Consider the following 19023-nt stretch of genomic DNA (forward strand, 5'->3'; position numbering starts at 1 on the left):
ACTTGATCTTAGCTTACACATTAACGCTAAAAACCTGAATTATAAAGAGAACATAAAACAAAAAATTAAACCTACAGATGATATGATAATAAGAGAATGTTTAATCATAAGTCCAGGTAACGGAATACTGAATCATCCCGACATATTTTCAATTTTATCAGATAACTAAATAATATTTTGCATAATTACACAGTTTCATTATTGTATTTTCTCTAGGAATTTTCTCATTGCACTTCGACTTAATTATAAGCTAATGCATTTTAGAAAAACCAAAACCCCTTCAAAATGGAAGGTAAAAATTTGATCCATCAATAGTATAAAAAATTTGTTCAACTTCAAAAATATGATGAAATTTAATGACATGCAAATCCCCAAAACTGACTAAAAGTCAACTATGAATAACACATTCCTTAAAAAAACACGAAAATTTAACTTGCCTTATATAAAGAGTAGTGAAGCAACACAAGCAAAAGTATATTCATGAACCTCCTATTGATAATAAAATAATACACTATATGAAATGCTAACTATTACTAGATAAATCTACACCCTTGCAAATAACTCACAATCAATATCATCACTGCGATCTTTCTGGTCCGAAAATATTAAGGTAGGAGCGAGGATCCAGCCACACTATAGCAAGTTAATTTATACACCACACACTGCACGGTGATGACGCCGTCCTTGAAACATTTACTCGGAGTTGCACATCGACTGACCTGCCGGGAACAGGTCGCGACTAGCAGCGACTAGACGACCTGAGAAAAGAAATCATTTCATTTATTAGTACCACTCAATCAAAACTTATACGCGGACATTTTTTTTCACATTTTAAACTAGTTTCAATAAATGGTTGCAATGATAACAATGGTTGGAAAAGTTTGATGGATTAATCTTCTTTATTTGAAGCGAAACGAATTTTTCCAAGATGTTACAGAAAAAGAAAATTCGCTATTGAAGCCGCTCATTTGGTTACACTTGTATTCCTGGATTTTCGAAACATGATGAAGCAAGTTGCCTAATCGTTTTCAATATGAGTACAATTAATTTTATCAGTAAATTTTTTTATTTATTCTTAGCGAATTTCTGATTTCAGGAATAATCTCGATAATTTTCCTAGTCAATGTTACTCACCACGGCCCGACGCTAGGGACGGAAGTGGAAAGGTGCTTAACGGGCGCGTCATCGTCCTTTATCTGACGAAGGCATGGGAGTACCAGGGAGCTTCCCGAGGATCAATGTGCGGGGAAGGAACGTATTGATCGCTGGCTTCAGGACTGTTATCAAAGGAGAAATGAGTGGATTTGGTGGGACTTGCAGTCGTTGAATAAGGTGGCGTCACGTATGGGGTATATTCAGGACATTCTGGGACCTCCTGATTTGGTGACGATTTCCAAGAAAGTTCCGATTCATCGACGCTCATCGGTGAACCTCCCTTAATTTGTGTGTGTGGAGAAGGCCTCACGGCTACAGGAGTGGCCACGGCTACGCCACCGGATCCGTCTGTGGATCCAAGACCGTGCGACACCGGTGATCTCTTCGGCGAGGACATTGGGGTGCTCCTGCGGGACTTGGGCGTCAACGATGGCGCTGGACTCATGGCCTCTGGCACAGGGGCTGTCGTCTGCAGACCGTTGCTGTAGTTGTAGACGTAGTTGTGTGCTGCAGGGCTAGAATAATCGTAGTAGGACTGTGATGAATCCCTCGAGTATTCCGAATGTAATCTTAAAGAGTAGTGGGCGTGATATGGATGTAAGTATGACGTGCTAAGTGGGTAATGTGATGAATGAGTGGTAGGATTGAACTGCTGTTGATAGTGAGTGCTGGCCAGGGGGTTCGTCGCCATGTAGCTCCCTGCTGCTTCCGTCTGTATAAATAAAACAGAGTATTTTGAAACATTTGTAGGTACTCTAAATAACATCGTAGACTCATAATAACAAATGAATGCAAATTTTTTCATTACGAACCATTTAGAAGTTATTCCCAACACACTTTCGCATGCAATCAAATTTGGGACTCACCTGATAAGGCATCACTTGTGGGTAGTAAGCGTGCACCCTCTGGGCCTCGTAGGCAAGTCCGTACTGAAGCTTGGACTGCATCGTGTAGTAATGATACAGCCAAGAGTTGCTTCTAAGCACCGCCGCCTCGCGCTCACTCAAAACTTGATTAGTGGCTACGATGATAGGCTGCTGCTGATTTTGTAGAGGCTGCGCGGGTTGTGCAGTCGCTGCTTGAGCAGCTTGGGCCCCAGCAATCACAGGGGAAGGAGCCTCAACATTCTGCACTGGCACTGACGCTGAAGTCGATGGAATTTGTGGTTGGGTCCCTGAAGTGACTGTTGATGTGGCGGTTGGAGCGGCAGTTGCGCTCGTTGCTGCAGTGGCGGTAGAGTTGGTGCTTGTTTCCTGAGCGTCTTTGAGTTGGAGGACACAGTGCACCCAACGCCATGCACCTCCGGCCGCCTGGAGACGTAACAGCAGAATGCAAGAGCGCTCTTGCTCGCTGGAAGTGACTGGAAAGAGTTGAAGGCAAATTGATAAATTTAGTTTGCAAACAGGTAAAAATTTTCATGTATTAACTTTTTGAGATTGATTAAAAAATTATTCAATATACTTTTAAAAAAGTTTATTTTCTTGTAATTACTATACATTGGTATCAAATTATTCAGTTGTGTTCCGCGTAGGTTATCAATTCACATTGCACTACTTGCTTGCATTTTATCAGTATAGGTTCTTTTTCATAAAAATCATCACTGAAAATAATTGGAGCTCCATTTTTCTTACAATGATGCTGTGCGTCGTCAATAAACTATGCTTCCAAATTAAATACAAAACCAACTTCTCTTAACGATCACCGTTCATGTTTTAGGTTAACATCATCATGTTGTGGATGTCCCTCTAAAAATCCGGTCATTTGCTCAAACATGAAAAATGCAACCGCTTACTTCGAAGTTATTAATCATAGTAATGATAACTAACAAACATTTATAGTTAATTTTGAGTCTGCATCCTACACAATTCAATTACATCATCTAATTATGCAATTTCGTGGTACTCACTGAGGCGATGCTTGGTCTGCGCGTCGCGCAAGTTGTCGGGATGGATGAGGTGATACCAAGACACTCCTGCCAGCGAACTCTTATTGTAGCCAAGATAAAATTCCCCACTGAGAAGAAGAAAATAGAAACACGTTAATGATGATAACTGTTCCATTACAATACAAGCTACCATTTGAAAAAATGTATGTTCAAACACTATATATACATATACTGGACCTGATTTTAATTTGTCTCCTCGTGAAAATTTTCCGAAGTTGGATTGTTCCAATTTTTGAAATTACGAACGATTTTATTCCTTAAATTAATAGGTCTTGCAAGCAAGGCTGTTATAAATTCAAAGCGAAAGTTTTTAAACAGAAAATGGACGATATAGTATGAACACAGTTTCCGAGCTGACAATTCACACGCTGGTCACTGATCTCTTTTACAACTATTTATGTGGCTATACGTCGTCCATATATGACAATAGTGTGCATCACAGAATTAACATTCGGTAAAATTTGTAATCTTTTATTTGCACCCGATAATAAATAAACCTTAAGATGACAGCAAAGGGCGAGAACCTGATACGTTTTTCAACAGCTAAAAAATGTAAAAAACTCGCACTCAGATTTGACCCATAGCTAACCTCATCTCCCAGCCCAGTAAAAAACTCCCATCTCATTCGCATAAGGACAGGCTTTTGACTGAGATTCGTTATCTGTGTGTATGCCTGACCAGATTCTAATATCGAAGATAAATTAAGTTCCCGTGGAGTGAGCCAGCAGGATAGCTCGTGCTCTCAGTTGGAGGCCGGAATGCCACCGGACACATCGTTCCATGGGAAGCTGAGCCGCGCTCAGATTGCTCACAAACTCGTGCTCCAGCTTGAGCTGGACTGACTGGCTTCCAGGATCAAGCGGTGATGAGGCGTGTGAAGCACGAGCCAGGCGTCTCCGATACTTATATTTGCATCACCTCTCTTTAAGAGCCCGGTCTGGATTGCATTACAATTTGCCCTTTGGATCGTTTAAAATAGTTTGGCTTCTAGAATTCTGAGAAGAACAGTCAAGAAAAAGATTTTTCACACCAGTCCGTCTTGTGTAAATAGCCTTGTGTAGGTCTTCAATGTATCTTTAATTTGTAACTCATTACCTTCATATTTCTTAATATTATAGAACATATTTTTCAGCCGCTTTCCCTGTGCTTTTTTAGTGAAACAGCTCGTTATTCAGCACGGGATACAATGATTTCGAAGTATTGAATTATTTATAATTATATTAGTTGACCTTGAACTTTCTGACGTCAAAGAGCAATAGTTACGAAATCAAAAATCCACCTGCCTTGATTTATATGCAAAGCAATAATTTTGAGTAGAATTTTATTTTTTAATTCCAGGAAGAAGCTCAATCAAGGGTGATTCCATTGATTGAGCAACAATTGTGTCCTGTAAAGCATGGTTCAAGTGTTTAGGAGTAAACCAGTAACTATACCTGAATTTTCAGCCTGAAATATTCATAATAGTTATTCATCAATGAACCTTACTTCCACTCTAAGCCTTTATCCTTACAAAGTCATGAAATTAATAGAACAAACGTTGAAAATACCTGTATTGAGGCGTGCCGATAATAATGCTCGCTATCACTACCGCGGGAAAGTCCCATTTTTCATGCGTTAATCCTCGGTCCTCAATCTTAGGTCCGCGCCCGCTTTATTTTATCTATCAGGTCTCGTTCATTTATATTTTGTTTGGCTGTTCCCGTGCCTCGACTGCCTTGTAGCCAGGGTCATCTGTTATGTCACACGTTCAACATATAAGGACGAGACACGCGCGCTTGTTATGCCCGTAATTGGTGGGCTCGGTCATGCACCATAATGCGGGACACAAGGACAAGTTCGCACGAGAGCGATTGCCCCGGCCCAGCGTCATGGGAAACTGACGTAGAGGCAATTTAATCAGCGGGTAACGATGTGCAATCACTTAATTTAGCGAGGAAAAAGCTGGTACAAGATTCCGCAAAATTGTAAAGACTTAATCACCTATAATTTCTGTGTCATTTAGATTATTTTTACTATGGTTAAACGGTTGAAGAAAATAAAATAATTGGCCTGCTTGGAAATGTCTGGAAGTTTTCATGGCTCAAAGAAGTAGTTTGATAGTGATAGTCTAACAATGCGCTCAATTTCGTTGTTCAGGAACACATTGTCCATTTCCATTTTAATTCAGGGAAGCAGCTCGGGAAACATCACTAGTCCAGTGATATCAATTTCCTAATTTCTTTATGATAAATAATTTATTTTTTATTGACGCCTTATAATGATATGACGCGCCACACACGTCATATAATAAAATAAAATCGCTGGAGACAAGTTTCGGTTTAAGAGTCGCTCGATGCCACCGCACCACCAACAGATGGCGACACCAGACGCTACTGTTCTCGTTTAAATTAAAGACCAAGTGAGCATTAAACTATAGCCGCGTTATTACTGAGACCGCCGACGTCGGGCGTGGGAGCCGCGAAAACCTTTATGTCTTTGTATGAAATATCTAACTACTTTCAATAGTTATTCAAGCTTATTGTAATTCCCTGCGTATTGAAAAATATCTTAGTACTCATTTCTTGTCGCTGCTCATTATCTTAGTGCTATCTTAGTACTCACTTCTTGTCGATGCTGATTATCTTACTGCTATCTTAGTACTCACTTCTTGTCGCTGCTGATTATCTTACTTCTATCTTAGTACTCACTTCTTGTCGATGCTGATTATCTTACTGCTATCATAGTACTCACTTATTATCAATACACATTATCTTAGTGCTATCTTAGTACTCACTTATTATCAATACAGATTATCTTAGTGCTATCTTAGTACTCACTTATTATCAATACAGATTATCTTAGTGCTATCTTAGTCTCACTTATTATCAATAGAGATTATCTTAGTGTTATCTTAGTACTCACTTCTTATCGATGCTGATTATCTTCATGTCGAGCGTGTGCAGCGTAGTGAAGACGTTCGTAGCGCCCTGCACGACGCTCTCGCGGGTCTCCGGCATGGCGACGGGCGAGCAGTGCGCCAGGAAGACGGGCTCGTTACGCGAGCACAGAGGCAGGTACGACAAGAAGTGACCGTGCACCAGCACCACCTGTGACACGCAAAAATGTACATGCTGTGTTAAAATAACCCAGTAAATAAATTTTAGTTTTAATTTGACGCTAATTACAGCAGATGGAAATATTCCTCCTGATTTCTGTACGTGTTTGTTCTCCAATTGCACCAGCGACATGACAATGTTGAGGTTACGGTGAAATAATTGCTGGCAGTTAAGTATTGGTGAGAAAATATGTAACACACAATTACTGCATATAGAAATCTAACTTCTGATTGCTATACGTAATTTAAATGTGCTGCATCAAATTTTTATCGCATTACCTACAAAAAACATTAACAATATTTGCTCGGGAAAAATGCCCACACAGAATATTCATTGGATATTATCCGGTACACTTATTGACTTATTTTCCTATACGTAATCGAATAATTCTAATTATTCTTAATCCTCATCTAATAATGTGCATCATTTGTTAAATTTTCTTTCACCTTCTGGTCTCCGAAGCGCATCTGCCGCCTGGCGTTCCTGGAGACGTTCATACGGCACAGGAAGAGCCTGTCGTCCTCGGGCCCCGCCTGGGCGGCCCTCACCAGCTCGGCCTGCACCGCCGCGTGGTCCTGTTTGTCCAACCTCCGATACATAAAGCTCGGAGATATGGTAATTATTTGAGGTTTTGTAAGACACGATATGTATTTCCGCATCTGAAATTAGAGTTCAAATTGTTTGAGGTTGAACTCTTTATATATAGGAAGTGACTCATGTATTGGCGCAAATGGTGAATAAGAGACTTCAATAAGCTTTTTCTACCGAAGCCTTGTCTTATGCCTAGGCTTTAAAGTGGTTTTCAAGATACAGCTTAACATTATCACGCTATAATTTTCCCAATATAAATAAAGTTTAACCTGAACTTCAGTTTTCTCCTATACTTTGCTTCGAGTAGCGCTGTCTTCAATTTCAATTTCTACAAAATAGGACCGAATTGTTTTAAAAAAGTATAGTAGTAGCCCGTGATATATAAAAGTTGCTTATTGAATTTTTAATTTTCATGTCAAATAATTGAGGAAATTGCCCGATTAAATTAGTTAAATAAAAGTTCACAAAAATTTTCGTCAGCCTACAATGATGTGCACTCACATCAATTTTTACGGCTTGAGCATCTATAATTCATGCTTATTTCATAGGTACTTTAATAACGTCATCAAGATTGTCTTGTCCATGAGCAACTCTTGCTTAATTTCCTGACACTGTAGTAGCTGACGCCCTGCTATTGAAGTCCAATCAACGACGTCGCAGCAATCGTGGTCGACTTGCCGTGACTGGGAGTGTCCCAGAGCTCCTATAACTTACTGCCCCTACATACTCCTACTTCCGTTCCTGCTATCGATGAATATTTAAAAAAAATGCGGATATGACAATCATAAATAATTCAAGAGGAGATATTCAAACTGAGATCCTTCTTGATAAAACAAAAGGATTTGAAAATTCTCAATTTATATGCATCGGAAGTCGGAACTAACATTTCGAAATATCTCTGAGGCATGAGTAATTTTCAAGATTTCCCCGATATAACGAGAACTAATAATCGGAAATCTTTATACCTGCTATATACTTCCGTCACACATTCATCAGAATATCTAAAAAAATGATTTCTGTTGTATGAATTATCAATATAGTGTCTACATATTTTGAATAAATTCCAGGAAGCGATGCTTAGGAATTTCATACATGAAAATTTGGTTGTACAAGTTCTTCTGTGTACTGGAAATCTCTCTCAAATGATTGTGGCCTTAATATGAAGTTTGACTTATTTGAACATTAGTAAATAATTATGCATCAACATATCCATTAGTGAAATTTAATGAGTTTTGTACAACATTGATTGAATGATATATATACTGTACAAAAAACTAGAAATTTGTCGTTTATTATCATTCGTGTGCGACAGCAATCATCCAGTGAGTTTCCGCCCTCTCCCATGTGAACAAAATTTACAGCCCCACAGATTGATCACTTTGATTATATTTGATTAAAATTCATGTCACATTTTCAAAAAATTTTTGCCGGTCGAGGAAAACGCATTTTAGCTTCCCAGGCAACCGCCGATTAAGAAAAGCTCGATCGCGAAAGAATTTTTAAGCTGCGACAAAACAAAAAGCAAACACACAATCATGACATCACTCTCGGCCTCTCGATGACACTGTGACAACAACACCAGCAAAAAAATGATCAATCAACTCTAAAACTAACCTCAGGGGAGATTTCAGTGTCCTATAAAAAGAAAATAATTATGCCTTTGTAGACAAGGGCACTAGTCTTGAGCTGGCATGGTCCATGGGAAAGCAACTCGCTCTATAAGATGCTTGTCACCGAATAACAAAACTACCATTATTGAGCCTGATCGTGCGGGCAATCTTTCGTAACGGTGGTTGGAGAGATTGCGACCGTACGTTTACATCCGCATCGGGATTCTTCTCACAGATTTTTGAGGAAATCAAAATTTGTTGTTTAAAATTATCTACCGCAATAAAACATATAAATAAAACATAGATAAAAAGCCAAATAGTTTAATATTAGGTAACATATCTTCCTTTAAAATGAAAAATTAAAACAATCCAAGAATATTAGTGAGGATGATTTAACATGCTTGAACTAACATAGTATTTCCTCGCATTTGTAAGAGATAATTAACGATTATGATTTATATTTCTAACTTGCATAAAAATCTGATATATTTTGTCAGATAAACCCACACGCAAATTGGTTACTCTAGACTTTTAACTGAAGAAGAAATTCATGCGTAAATGAAACTTTTACTCACCATAGAGTGACCGAGGTACTCAGCAGCGTTGTCAGAAATGTAGAGCAACTTTCCTCCTTGTGTCATCATGATAAGAAATCCGTTGAGAGCCTGAGAAACAAGAATTTAAAGCTTCAGTGTTACATTTGGTAATACGGGCTCAATGTGCTTTGCCCAAAGAATATAATCTATAATACAATAAAATGAATATGGCTCGCTAATGAAAATAGAAATAATTACCGCACCACGCCACTTTAGAATCACATTTTTCGAAGCATTATATAGTAATGAAACCTTACATAGATGATACAAAATGACCAGTAATGATACTTTAAGAACAATTTTTTAGGGTGCACTCTAGTAGATGAACTCACCTTCAAAAATTCCATGTTGGCGCTTTCAGAGGCAAGTCTCGTAGCCTGTTGCTTCAACACTGAAAAAGAAAACCAATTGAATTAACAATGGCAATCATCCAATCACTCGCGCATAAATGAAAATTGTTTGATGTTTTACTCAGTTTTCACGCAAAATCCAATATAAATTTAAACTCAGAGTGAATTGGCTTGTCTCTCCCAAGCTAACCTGTAAATCACTGCCATATGTAGCGTGTGCAATTATAAAAATATAGTTACCCGTACAATAGTTCTTCCCGTGAAAGTACATAATTTATTGATTTATCATACTTTTTGTAACTTAATGAACGCGTGCATTAAAAAGATTTAATTTTCTTCAATAAAGGGCGATCCCTTACATATTATTACCCCAGAGAGGGTCATTAAATTTTACTTCGAATCAATTTTTTTCAATGCATTATCACAGAACCAGTCAGCCCGCCTGACTGTGGAAAGTAACCTACTAAACATAAAGATACTTATTTCTTGGCATAGTAAAGCCACATCTATTCTTGGTTCTTTTATTTGACACAAAAAATTTACCCCAAATTGCTGGAGTTGTTTTCCCTTAATTGGTTGTTATTCCATAATTGAACATCTTTATGAAAAGCACAAGCCGGAAATTTTCAAGCACCACGAAACATAAATTTTGTCTTAGGTACATTAATTATTTGAGGTTATTTAGCCCTAAAATGCAAACATTATCAACATGCTAAGAAGCTCACCTTGTTGGAAGTAGTTGCTCTTCCTGACATAGACGCACACCAGAGCCATGAGCTGCAGCTGCGAGAGCCGCTGTCGGGTCGAGGGCGGCAGGGGCAGCAGCTCGCGTAGTTGTCCGATCTCAGCGTTCAGAAGATCGCGCCGCATCTTTGACGCGCCTTTTGTCGACTTTGTGCCCTCGAAACTGAAAATGAGCCGTGAAATATGTTTAAATTATGAGTGTTGTTTTGTTATAAAAACTGTCCACATGAAATTTATACTTCAGTTTAATGAACTTGGGGCTTATAAAGCTGTGAATGGGCAATACGAAAAATTAATGAGATATTTCCTTTTTAAATAGTTCACTAATTAAAACGAAGTCACAAATTAATATTTCCGTAAGAAGTGCTGCGAACAAAGAATATTTATGGTTGATATGAAAGATTTTCGACGAAGGTAACACATTATTGTTTAGGTTCATTCTTTATGTTCTCCTCAAGTTAAGAAAAAGTAGAAGCTTTGTAAGAAAAAAAACTACCCCAAGATTTGTTAGCTAAGAAACACTCCAGTATTGTTGAGAAATCATGATTTCTTTCAGTAAAATGATTGAGTCATCTCGCAGGAGAAGGAGGTGGTGTTCAGAAACCTTGGCAGCGCCCCTAGAACATTTCTCGTCTAACACTCTACAAACACTCACAGTGACAGTTGTTTTGGTGCTTACGAGGAGAATTCTTTCCTGTTAAATTAAAACTTTGTAAAAGGAAATGGTTTTCCTCTCGCTTGTGAGTATTTATGGGAAAACAGTTGATTGGAATTTATTGTGTGGTAAATAATGCTCTCTAGCAAACAAAAACCTAATAACAGCGTATGGTATTTTTTAAATTACACTCACATCGGACAAATGGAACTTAGTTGTATCGTATAGTGTATAGTGATATGAAACCAAATAAATGCCAAACTGGTTTTTTATATCTCCCAAAAACTTCACAGACTCAATTCAGTAAATTAAACTGGAGTAGGTAACGCGGATGCGAAAATAGCGAAATCGTAGAAAATAAGCAAAATGTTCACATGGTGCAGTCAGTCAAAATGTCATGGTGCAAAATGCAGTCAGTTGGTTCATGTATATAGTACCTTGAATACATTTTTCATAGCATAAATTTTTCAAATTTCCTGTGTGATGGCGCGCAACATCTCAACGAAGCACGGCGGCGGGCAGACGCACAAGGAACGGCAGTTCACGAGCGTCACATGACAAACGACTTGGTCACAGTGTGACAATCCGCCTCGATAATCCTGTTCACTTTGAATGACCAAGCAAACCTAACGAATCCATCCACCATGACACCATATAGCCGTGGCCACCGGAGAAGAAATGTTCCTAAGAGGTGCTTCTTTCTAAGATTTTAGTCCATCCTGATCATGTTTCTTTTATGATAGAGTATGCGAGGTTTTGCAAATCTCATAAGCCAAGAAAACGTCGAAATTTTTCTAATAATTATAGATTAGCTTAGACATATTATTTGCATTCACCCTGTTTTAATTCAAAACATTTTCACTTTTCGATTGTTATGAATTTCAATTCCGTTTATAATATCCGTTAAATTTCAAAAAAATACTCATGAGCAAATGCTTTTTCGTAAGTTTTGCTACTCACCAAAAACCATTTACTTGATCAAACCAAATAATTTTGTTCTCTTATTCATTCCTATAAAGGTTAGCTAATAAATTTCGGCTGTTTCTATATTGTTTAAATATTAATTCAATTTTCCTCGCTTCGCATGCTAGTTTCACACTCACCCAACTAAATGTCTGACGTATACTTATTGTTAAAATTCATTTAATAAGCTGAATTAGCTGAATTTTTTGAGCAATACTGAGCTCAATGCCGCGGACAACTCATTGCCTCGATTCCTACCAACTCCGTTTCAGTGTTGTACATTGAATGTTATTAACATACGCACATTACAACGTCATACCCGCGATTTTTCTCCCTCCACTCCGATGTTATATATCGAGTGCTAACACCTGCGGACGCCGTAACAGTTTTTACGACTTATACAGCCGCCTAAGATTGTAAAAGATCGCAGTCCATGGCGGGCGACTTGAAAGCTTCCCAGCGAGCGGTAATGACGCTAAGATTGAGGGAGGAAATCGCAATAATCCTTCCCGATGGTTTCATGCATGGAATCTTTCGGCTATTAAATAAAAAGAGTCCGGACCTCCTCAATGTGGTTTTACTTGAGACAGTCGATGAGATGGCGGATTGTGATGCGCAACGTATCTCAATATTTCAAGAGAAAATGATGATTCCTTGGTGTATATAAATAATGAATTTAATATATGGTCTCTTTTAAAGAGTTTCAAAAGAGCTCGATCACATTCCGGATTGAACTGCGTTGAGCCTAATTATTGTGCATCGTTCATTTTCATTTAAAACAGTGGAGAAAAACAGTGGAATATTAGTCAAAGTTACATCATTAAGATTCAGGTAGACATGGTCAATGAAGCGGTCGCTCGCACCTGATTTTATGGGAAGGGAAACAATTGAATTCCTTACCTTCTGTGTAATCATGGCTCATTACGCTTCCTTAACAAAGCGACATGGAAACTTTCACTTCACAATTACGAATATGAGTGTATCTCCTTTTTTTATTGTATAACATACCATAAATTTGCTCCGTGCGAACCTCGCGGATGAATTAGTCAGCGTATATAATATTACTTTAATGGGGAATTTATCATAGTTATAAGTACAGACAAATTATAAAAATTTTTACGAAGTTAGTGATTTTTCTGATCTATATTTCTAATAAATAATATCAGCAGCCTTTTTTCCTTGCTATATTAAAATTTGTAGGGAAAGTTTTCTGAATAAAATCTCTTGTCAATTTTCAGATTAAAAATCTTTCCAATTCCATTTTTATTAAATTATGAATAATATGCGCAATTTATTTACGTCTGATGAATTTCTAATCGACTGAATTTAAAATAAAAATATCCGGAAAACATTATTGAGTAAATTGTATACCAATGATTTGAAAACTTCCAATCATACAATACGATTTATACCACAGTGTTACAATGCTACATATATTTAAAATCGAATAACAATTATTTTCGAACACACAGATGCAGAAATATTGCAAGGAAGCAATATTATAGGTAGTTTTATGGTGGTTCTAATTGCTCAACTCATTAGCCGCGCATGAAAGGCTGATAAACGTAGGACCACCTGGGAGACGCGCGGCGACGTTGCTAGCTGTTCCTGGCGCGTCTTCCCACGTTCCACGGGGCGGGTGGACTTCATCGATGCTGCCGACCGTGGCTGCCTCTCGATTTTTTTAGTGATTACTTGGGAGAAATAAAGCCTGAACGGCCGCCTCAGGGACGTCGGCAATAAACCCGCCCGTGATTTAGAAGAAGACGCCACTAAAGAGCGTCAACACAGCTAAACACGGGTCTCGACAGCCCGGCCATGGTCAGGAACTCATTGAGTTTTTTTCAGATCAATTTGCTGTCACCAGATCAATTTTTTGTCATCAAAGGGCAATGCTGGGCACTCGGATTGCACGTTTGCCTTGTTATTTGTCGCAGGAGATGCTGAGTGCGACCACAGATTACCTGTCCGGTGCACAGATAATCAACGACCAAAGTATGACTGAATGGAACCCTTGTGTTTGTCGTTTAACCTTCCATTCAACATAGTCGGTCGCACATAATTGACTCTCAAATGCCAAGCCATGCCACAGTACTGTATCTTCGCCCTCAATTAATGATATTACCTTTTTGCGGTTGATCTTCGTGGTTGCAGAAGATTCCAGTTTGCTGGCTCGTACCCTGAAGGGCTCACGACTTTCCAATTGGACAAACATATTCTCCTGTAGCCTAGAGCATTTAAATATCGGCTTGAAGCTCATGCACTTATCGTTTAGTTTCGCACGATCAAAACACATGGCTGGCATAACTAAATAGTTGGTCAGGAGTATGGGACCCATCACGTTTCCTATATTGCTGCCTTCGAGAGTAGAGATTTGATTTAGATAACGTCACGTTAGTGCTTGCAGCTCTTTGACAAGATGGAATCTGGCGACAATAAGAGAAGCTGGGCTGAGCCAAAGAAATGCACCTGCAGCAGCTATGCTTTATATAAAACAATGCGATACTGACAAGTCAGGAGTTCAACTACTTTAGATAGTTATTGGTATCGAATTCTGTTTGAACTGTGAATTATCCAGTTTTAACTATTAAATTAATTCACAATAATTCACAAATTATCCACTTTGAACTGTGAAGTATCCATACGTGCGATTTCAAGTGAAAATGTTGAGTAATTCTTTGCACACTTATCCAAATTCATAGAATGGATCAATATAAATGTTTTCAAACTTTAATTATTACTTGGCTATGAGAAGAAAGTCATTTTAATGCCATGCGCTCACAAACAGTCGTATAATAAATTTTATTAATTGAATCAAAGGTAAAGAAAGAAGAAACACGAATCTGTTTAAAACGAGTTAAATGCAGTGTATGGATCAGCCATCTGCAAGCACCGTACAACCATTATAGTAAGAAAAAATGTACTTTTTCTATAATCCTTTTACAATAATTTTTACCCAAACGTGCTCCGCTTACCTCTCTTCAATTTATCTTAAGAGCCCAATTTTTACTTGTGTAAACTCTATTTTAACTGAGTTCTCTTTTTTCCAGCGGGAAATTAATATTTAGTTTTAACGTTCCCGTGGGACACTTTCAGCCGAGTGAACGATCAAGCACCTCGTAAAATAGTTTCATTTCAAAATAATTTGTATTACTACAAAAATTATGAATACTTTAAATTTACATTCATTTGTCAAAATATCTAAAGAGACAGTGTAGAATATTTCTACTAATGTGATAACAGCAACATTCAACGAATATTTGGATTACTATAGTTTCCAATCATTTAATAATAAAATAAAAGCCGAACTGCCGATTACCCATTCCGTAATAAATAACAAAATGTAAGGTTAGTTAGTCTATCCATCAGCTAGCTGATTTCAAATAAATCATTTTTAAAACTGTATTTCCTAATGCCAGCTAGCCTCCCTCCCCACGACCATTCTTGAACTCAGCAGCAACCAAGATGAAAGTGTGGGACCGGGCAAGCATTCTAGACTACCAAGCCAACGCTGTCGTGAAGCTCGGAGATATTAACTGGTGCAATCGCAAGCTCTGGGCTAAACATGACTCAGGCCGAGGTCGAAAAACTGCCACAAGGCAAAGATGCGTGCGCGTTAAACGTCCGGGAACTGGATTCTCACGGCGATCGAGATGTAGTCGCAGTAAAAAAATCTTGAGGAATATATGACCTCGAGCTCTCAACACTCCCGCGTGTGGAGAACAGCGGTGCAATAAAACTCAGACATGCATGAGGTGATTTAATGGCAGCGAAAACTCGTTTTTTTTCAATTTGAGGTTCTGAATTTTTTGTGAAATGAATATCTTGATGGTTCTGGACAATAACGGTGGACAATATCGCCAACGTAGATAACTGAGTGAATTTTGAAAACTATGTTTAGTTAATCTAAAAATTCCGTATTTAGTGAAATTAATGCTACAACATACTACTATTTTTGGTTGAGATGAATTTTATTGATTCCGGACTATTTCTTTCTTTCCCATTCCATTAAGTTCATCTCGGCTAAAGTTTTCCATCTTGGATAAATTAAATCTAAAATTTTTAGTAAAAACGTATCAAATAATAACACTGACCTGCACATTTTGAGTATGTCATGCATCTTTTGTAGTGGTAGGAATAAGCTTGTCCGAAGAACGTTAACGAAGAGACTTCCTTCTGAAGGGATGCGTCAGGATTGGCACTCTAGGGCCGAGCACTGGCAGTGCCACTTGGACTTCTGTCTCTCGTGGAACTAAAGCAGGGATATTGTTCACTTATACGTCACCAGAATTATGTCCATAGCTAGTACTATTTGAGTTTCAAAATCAAATTAAATAATTTTCCACAGATTTGCAGTTTATAAATCTAACAACAATTGAGCTTTCCAGCAGAATTTGAAATTCATCAAATTAGTTGCAAGTTGAATAGTCAGTTCGTGTGAAGAGACGATATGTTTCAAGTAAGGTTCCGATGTTCAAATCACACGACGTCAAACTCATGGGCATTACCAAAATATCAAGATAAGGAGCCACGAGCGAGCAATCGAAATGCCGAAGAAGTGCACTCGCCACTGTCACACTCCCAACTAACACGACATCGTCTGCTTACCTGTGCCCTCGACACTTCCTGGACTTCATATCGCGATGGCTTCGCTCCTCCTCTGCGCGGGACCCACCCTGGCTGCCGCTGCTGGAATGCTAATAGAGCTTTAGGAAGTTCCTGCGCACACGCTCCCCTTGGCAACTTATTGCTTCGGTTACAATCACAATAAATTTTCGAAGTGGCCAGTTTTTTGTAAAATATTTTTCAAATAATCGACGCAACATGAGATGAAACTAAGCTACCTATGTGGAAAGCTATAAGATATATGCTGCTTATCAAATACGTGTCTTTCCCGGCTGCAATCCGCAGCTCCGCACGAGTCGTTCCATACCTCCCAGACTCCACCTCCGCGTCTTCTTCTTGGTCACGATTGGTCTCCCGAAGAAGCGAGCGGAAGGAGTTTGGACGCTTGCCGAGAGACTGCCCATGTGGTTTTTATGATGGGAGTTTTTGTGATTTGGACAGCTCCTGCCAAGGTGTTGAACTGCAAGACACGTGGGCAAGGCGCTCAAGTATCACTGAACGATTCTCAAGCCTCACGCTTTGTCGCGACCGACCGACTGACGGCATCCGAGGTTTAGACCTTCATAAATGCGAAACCATAAGAAGACATGGAGAATTATGCATTAATGTATTCAGTGTAGTTTAATATTATTTTTCCCGCGGTCAAAACAAATCTTTTTTGCGTTAGTGAAGGTAGTTTTGCATATTGATAGGCGATCGCCAACAATATTTTACGTCTCTCTATATAGCAACACACTCATGACTTCAGCTAAAATCATGATTGTGCGGCATTGGATCATTTCTTCTTTCGGCGTTCAGGTCACCAGATAAAATCTAAATTATGTATATAAGATCATGACTCATGAAGATTATATTGCTACTAAAAATGATAAGTCTCGACTCCCAACTATTCCGCCCAGAACTTATTTACTGCTGATTACCTATGTTTCGTTCTTTAGATTTAAAGTAAAATCACGACTTAGGCAAACATATTCATGCAACGCTCACGCTTTGCATTGTTGATTACATAAATACTATTCAGATAATCTAATGCCATTTAAGCCTCATCTCGTGCTTTGTATCTGCAGGCCTGCAGATTTTAAGATTTATAATTAAGTCACCATTTGAATGAGCTGTTACTCAACACAGTGTATCCAACCGGCAATTTATATAAGAACATTTAGGAGCTCACTATAAAGTATTATTTCAAATTTTAATCAACGTTGAGGATTTCTCATGCATAAAATTTTCTAGACGGTCCCTCAAGGCTGCCTTAATTTTGGTTCTAGTTAACTTTACTTATCAGCATGTGTTGTTTGGTCTCCAGATCATAATTTTTTGGACAAACCTTACCATAAATGTTAAGGGCCGTACTCATTCGTTTCATGCAACTAAAATGCTTTCATGATTAAATTCATTAAAGTTTCCCACTGTTAATAAAGTAATGCACTATTACAAATTTGTAGAAATAATATACTGGAAGTCCACAGTAAATATGATCATCCTAACAAATCCTAACTCGAAAATTAAGCCCAGGTTATTTCACAGAGACGTCCTCCATGCTGGGAATGATGTCATTAAAGTCTGTGGCGTTCTTTGTTGGTTCATTTGGGAAGCACCTAAGCTTAACTTGTGGCCTGGCAAGTCGTAAATTGACCTTCCTTCCAACTTAATGACAGAATAATCATTTTTTAGGGTTCGTTGAAAGTTGTAGAAAGCCAGATTCCTTGTTGCCCTTATCGAAAGGCGCATAGGGAATGAAGTGCATTTCTAAGAGCATTAGGGCAAGTGCAGTATCTGGTCATGAAAGCGAAACTATAATTCTGATCAATTAATAAAAATTCATAAGCTTCGGCGATATGGGATAAGGAACAATTATTATAAAAACTAATTAATCGATACGAAATGTTTCTGATTCTAATAAATGCCGTGAATTTAATTTTTATTAGAATGTCCAATTTTGCATGGTAGTTTAGGACTTCAAGAGACAATAATAAAGTATAAAGTATACGTACCATAATTTAGGATTGTTCATTTTTAATATGAAGCGAGTAATCAATAATCAAATAATCAGGCTTGTATGATTTTTTTTCTGTGTGGAAAAAAATGCGACGACCTTCCAGGTTTTGGAGTCAGGTAACAAAAGTTGGACCCAGCACAGTTTGATAATCCACTGAAGTTGTCACTCGGGTTAGCTTATGCATAACAAGTGACAGAGCCATGTTCGGAGCCAGGCTACCTACAGGCACCTCCTTAGCTAAAGCACACTCCTATCGTGGGAACCTTCAGTGTCATATATCTTGGGACCCGAGCTAGCAGTGCGCCACATGCTTGCTTCGATTTATGAAAGTGAAACAGATCAGAAATCAAAACTAGAACCAAACTCTATCAACCCACAAACCGGTGAGCTCTTGCTAAAAACAGCCCACATAAACTTAGTGAGAAACATCAGAGTGTCGGGAAGAGTTAGAAAATAATTATTTTCTTTTTCAAACATTTGCATCAACCCATGCATGAGCGAATTGGTGAATGCGTAGATTGACCGTAGACTGGAGGATTGATTTCAGCCACATCTTGGGTCATCGAAAATCAACCTATTGTTCCAAATAAAGTTTCACGCTAGAATGCAAATACGCAACACTGCTATGACTAATGCACATGGTTATTATAAAGTGACCGTACTTGCAGGATTTTTTTTATAAACAGCATTGTTT

At 38.4% G+C, this 19023-nt stretch overlaps 1 protein-coding gene across 1 annotated transcript; it reads right to left on the minus strand.

Moving 5' to 3' along the window:
• Nucleotides 1–369: 369 nt before the first annotated feature.
• Nucleotides 370–16326, minus strand: LOC108669501 (neuronal PAS domain-containing protein 4). Its single transcript, XM_018156849.2, has 10 exons — nt 15799–16326; nt 10068–10249; nt 9325–9383; nt 8972–9061; nt 6642–6854; nt 6002–6186; nt 3062–3168; nt 2022–2515; nt 1135–1867; nt 370–758 (listed from the first exon to the last, which is right to left on the minus strand). Exons 1-9 carry the CDS (start codon nt 15822–15824, stop codon nt 1193–1195), a joined length of 2031 nt encoding a protein of 676 aa, XP_018012338.1. The 5' UTR covers nt 15825–16326; the 3' UTR covers nt 370–758; nt 1135–1192.
• Nucleotides 16327–19023: the final 2697 nt, after the last annotated feature.

Source organism: Hyalella azteca, unplaced genomic scaffold (genome assembly GCF_000764305.2).
Source record: "Hyalella azteca isolate HAZT.00-mixed unplaced genomic scaffold, Hazt_2.0.2 contig12328, whole genome shotgun sequence".
Taxonomy (NCBI): domain Eukaryota; kingdom Metazoa; phylum Arthropoda; class Malacostraca; order Amphipoda; family Hyalellidae; genus Hyalella; species Hyalella azteca.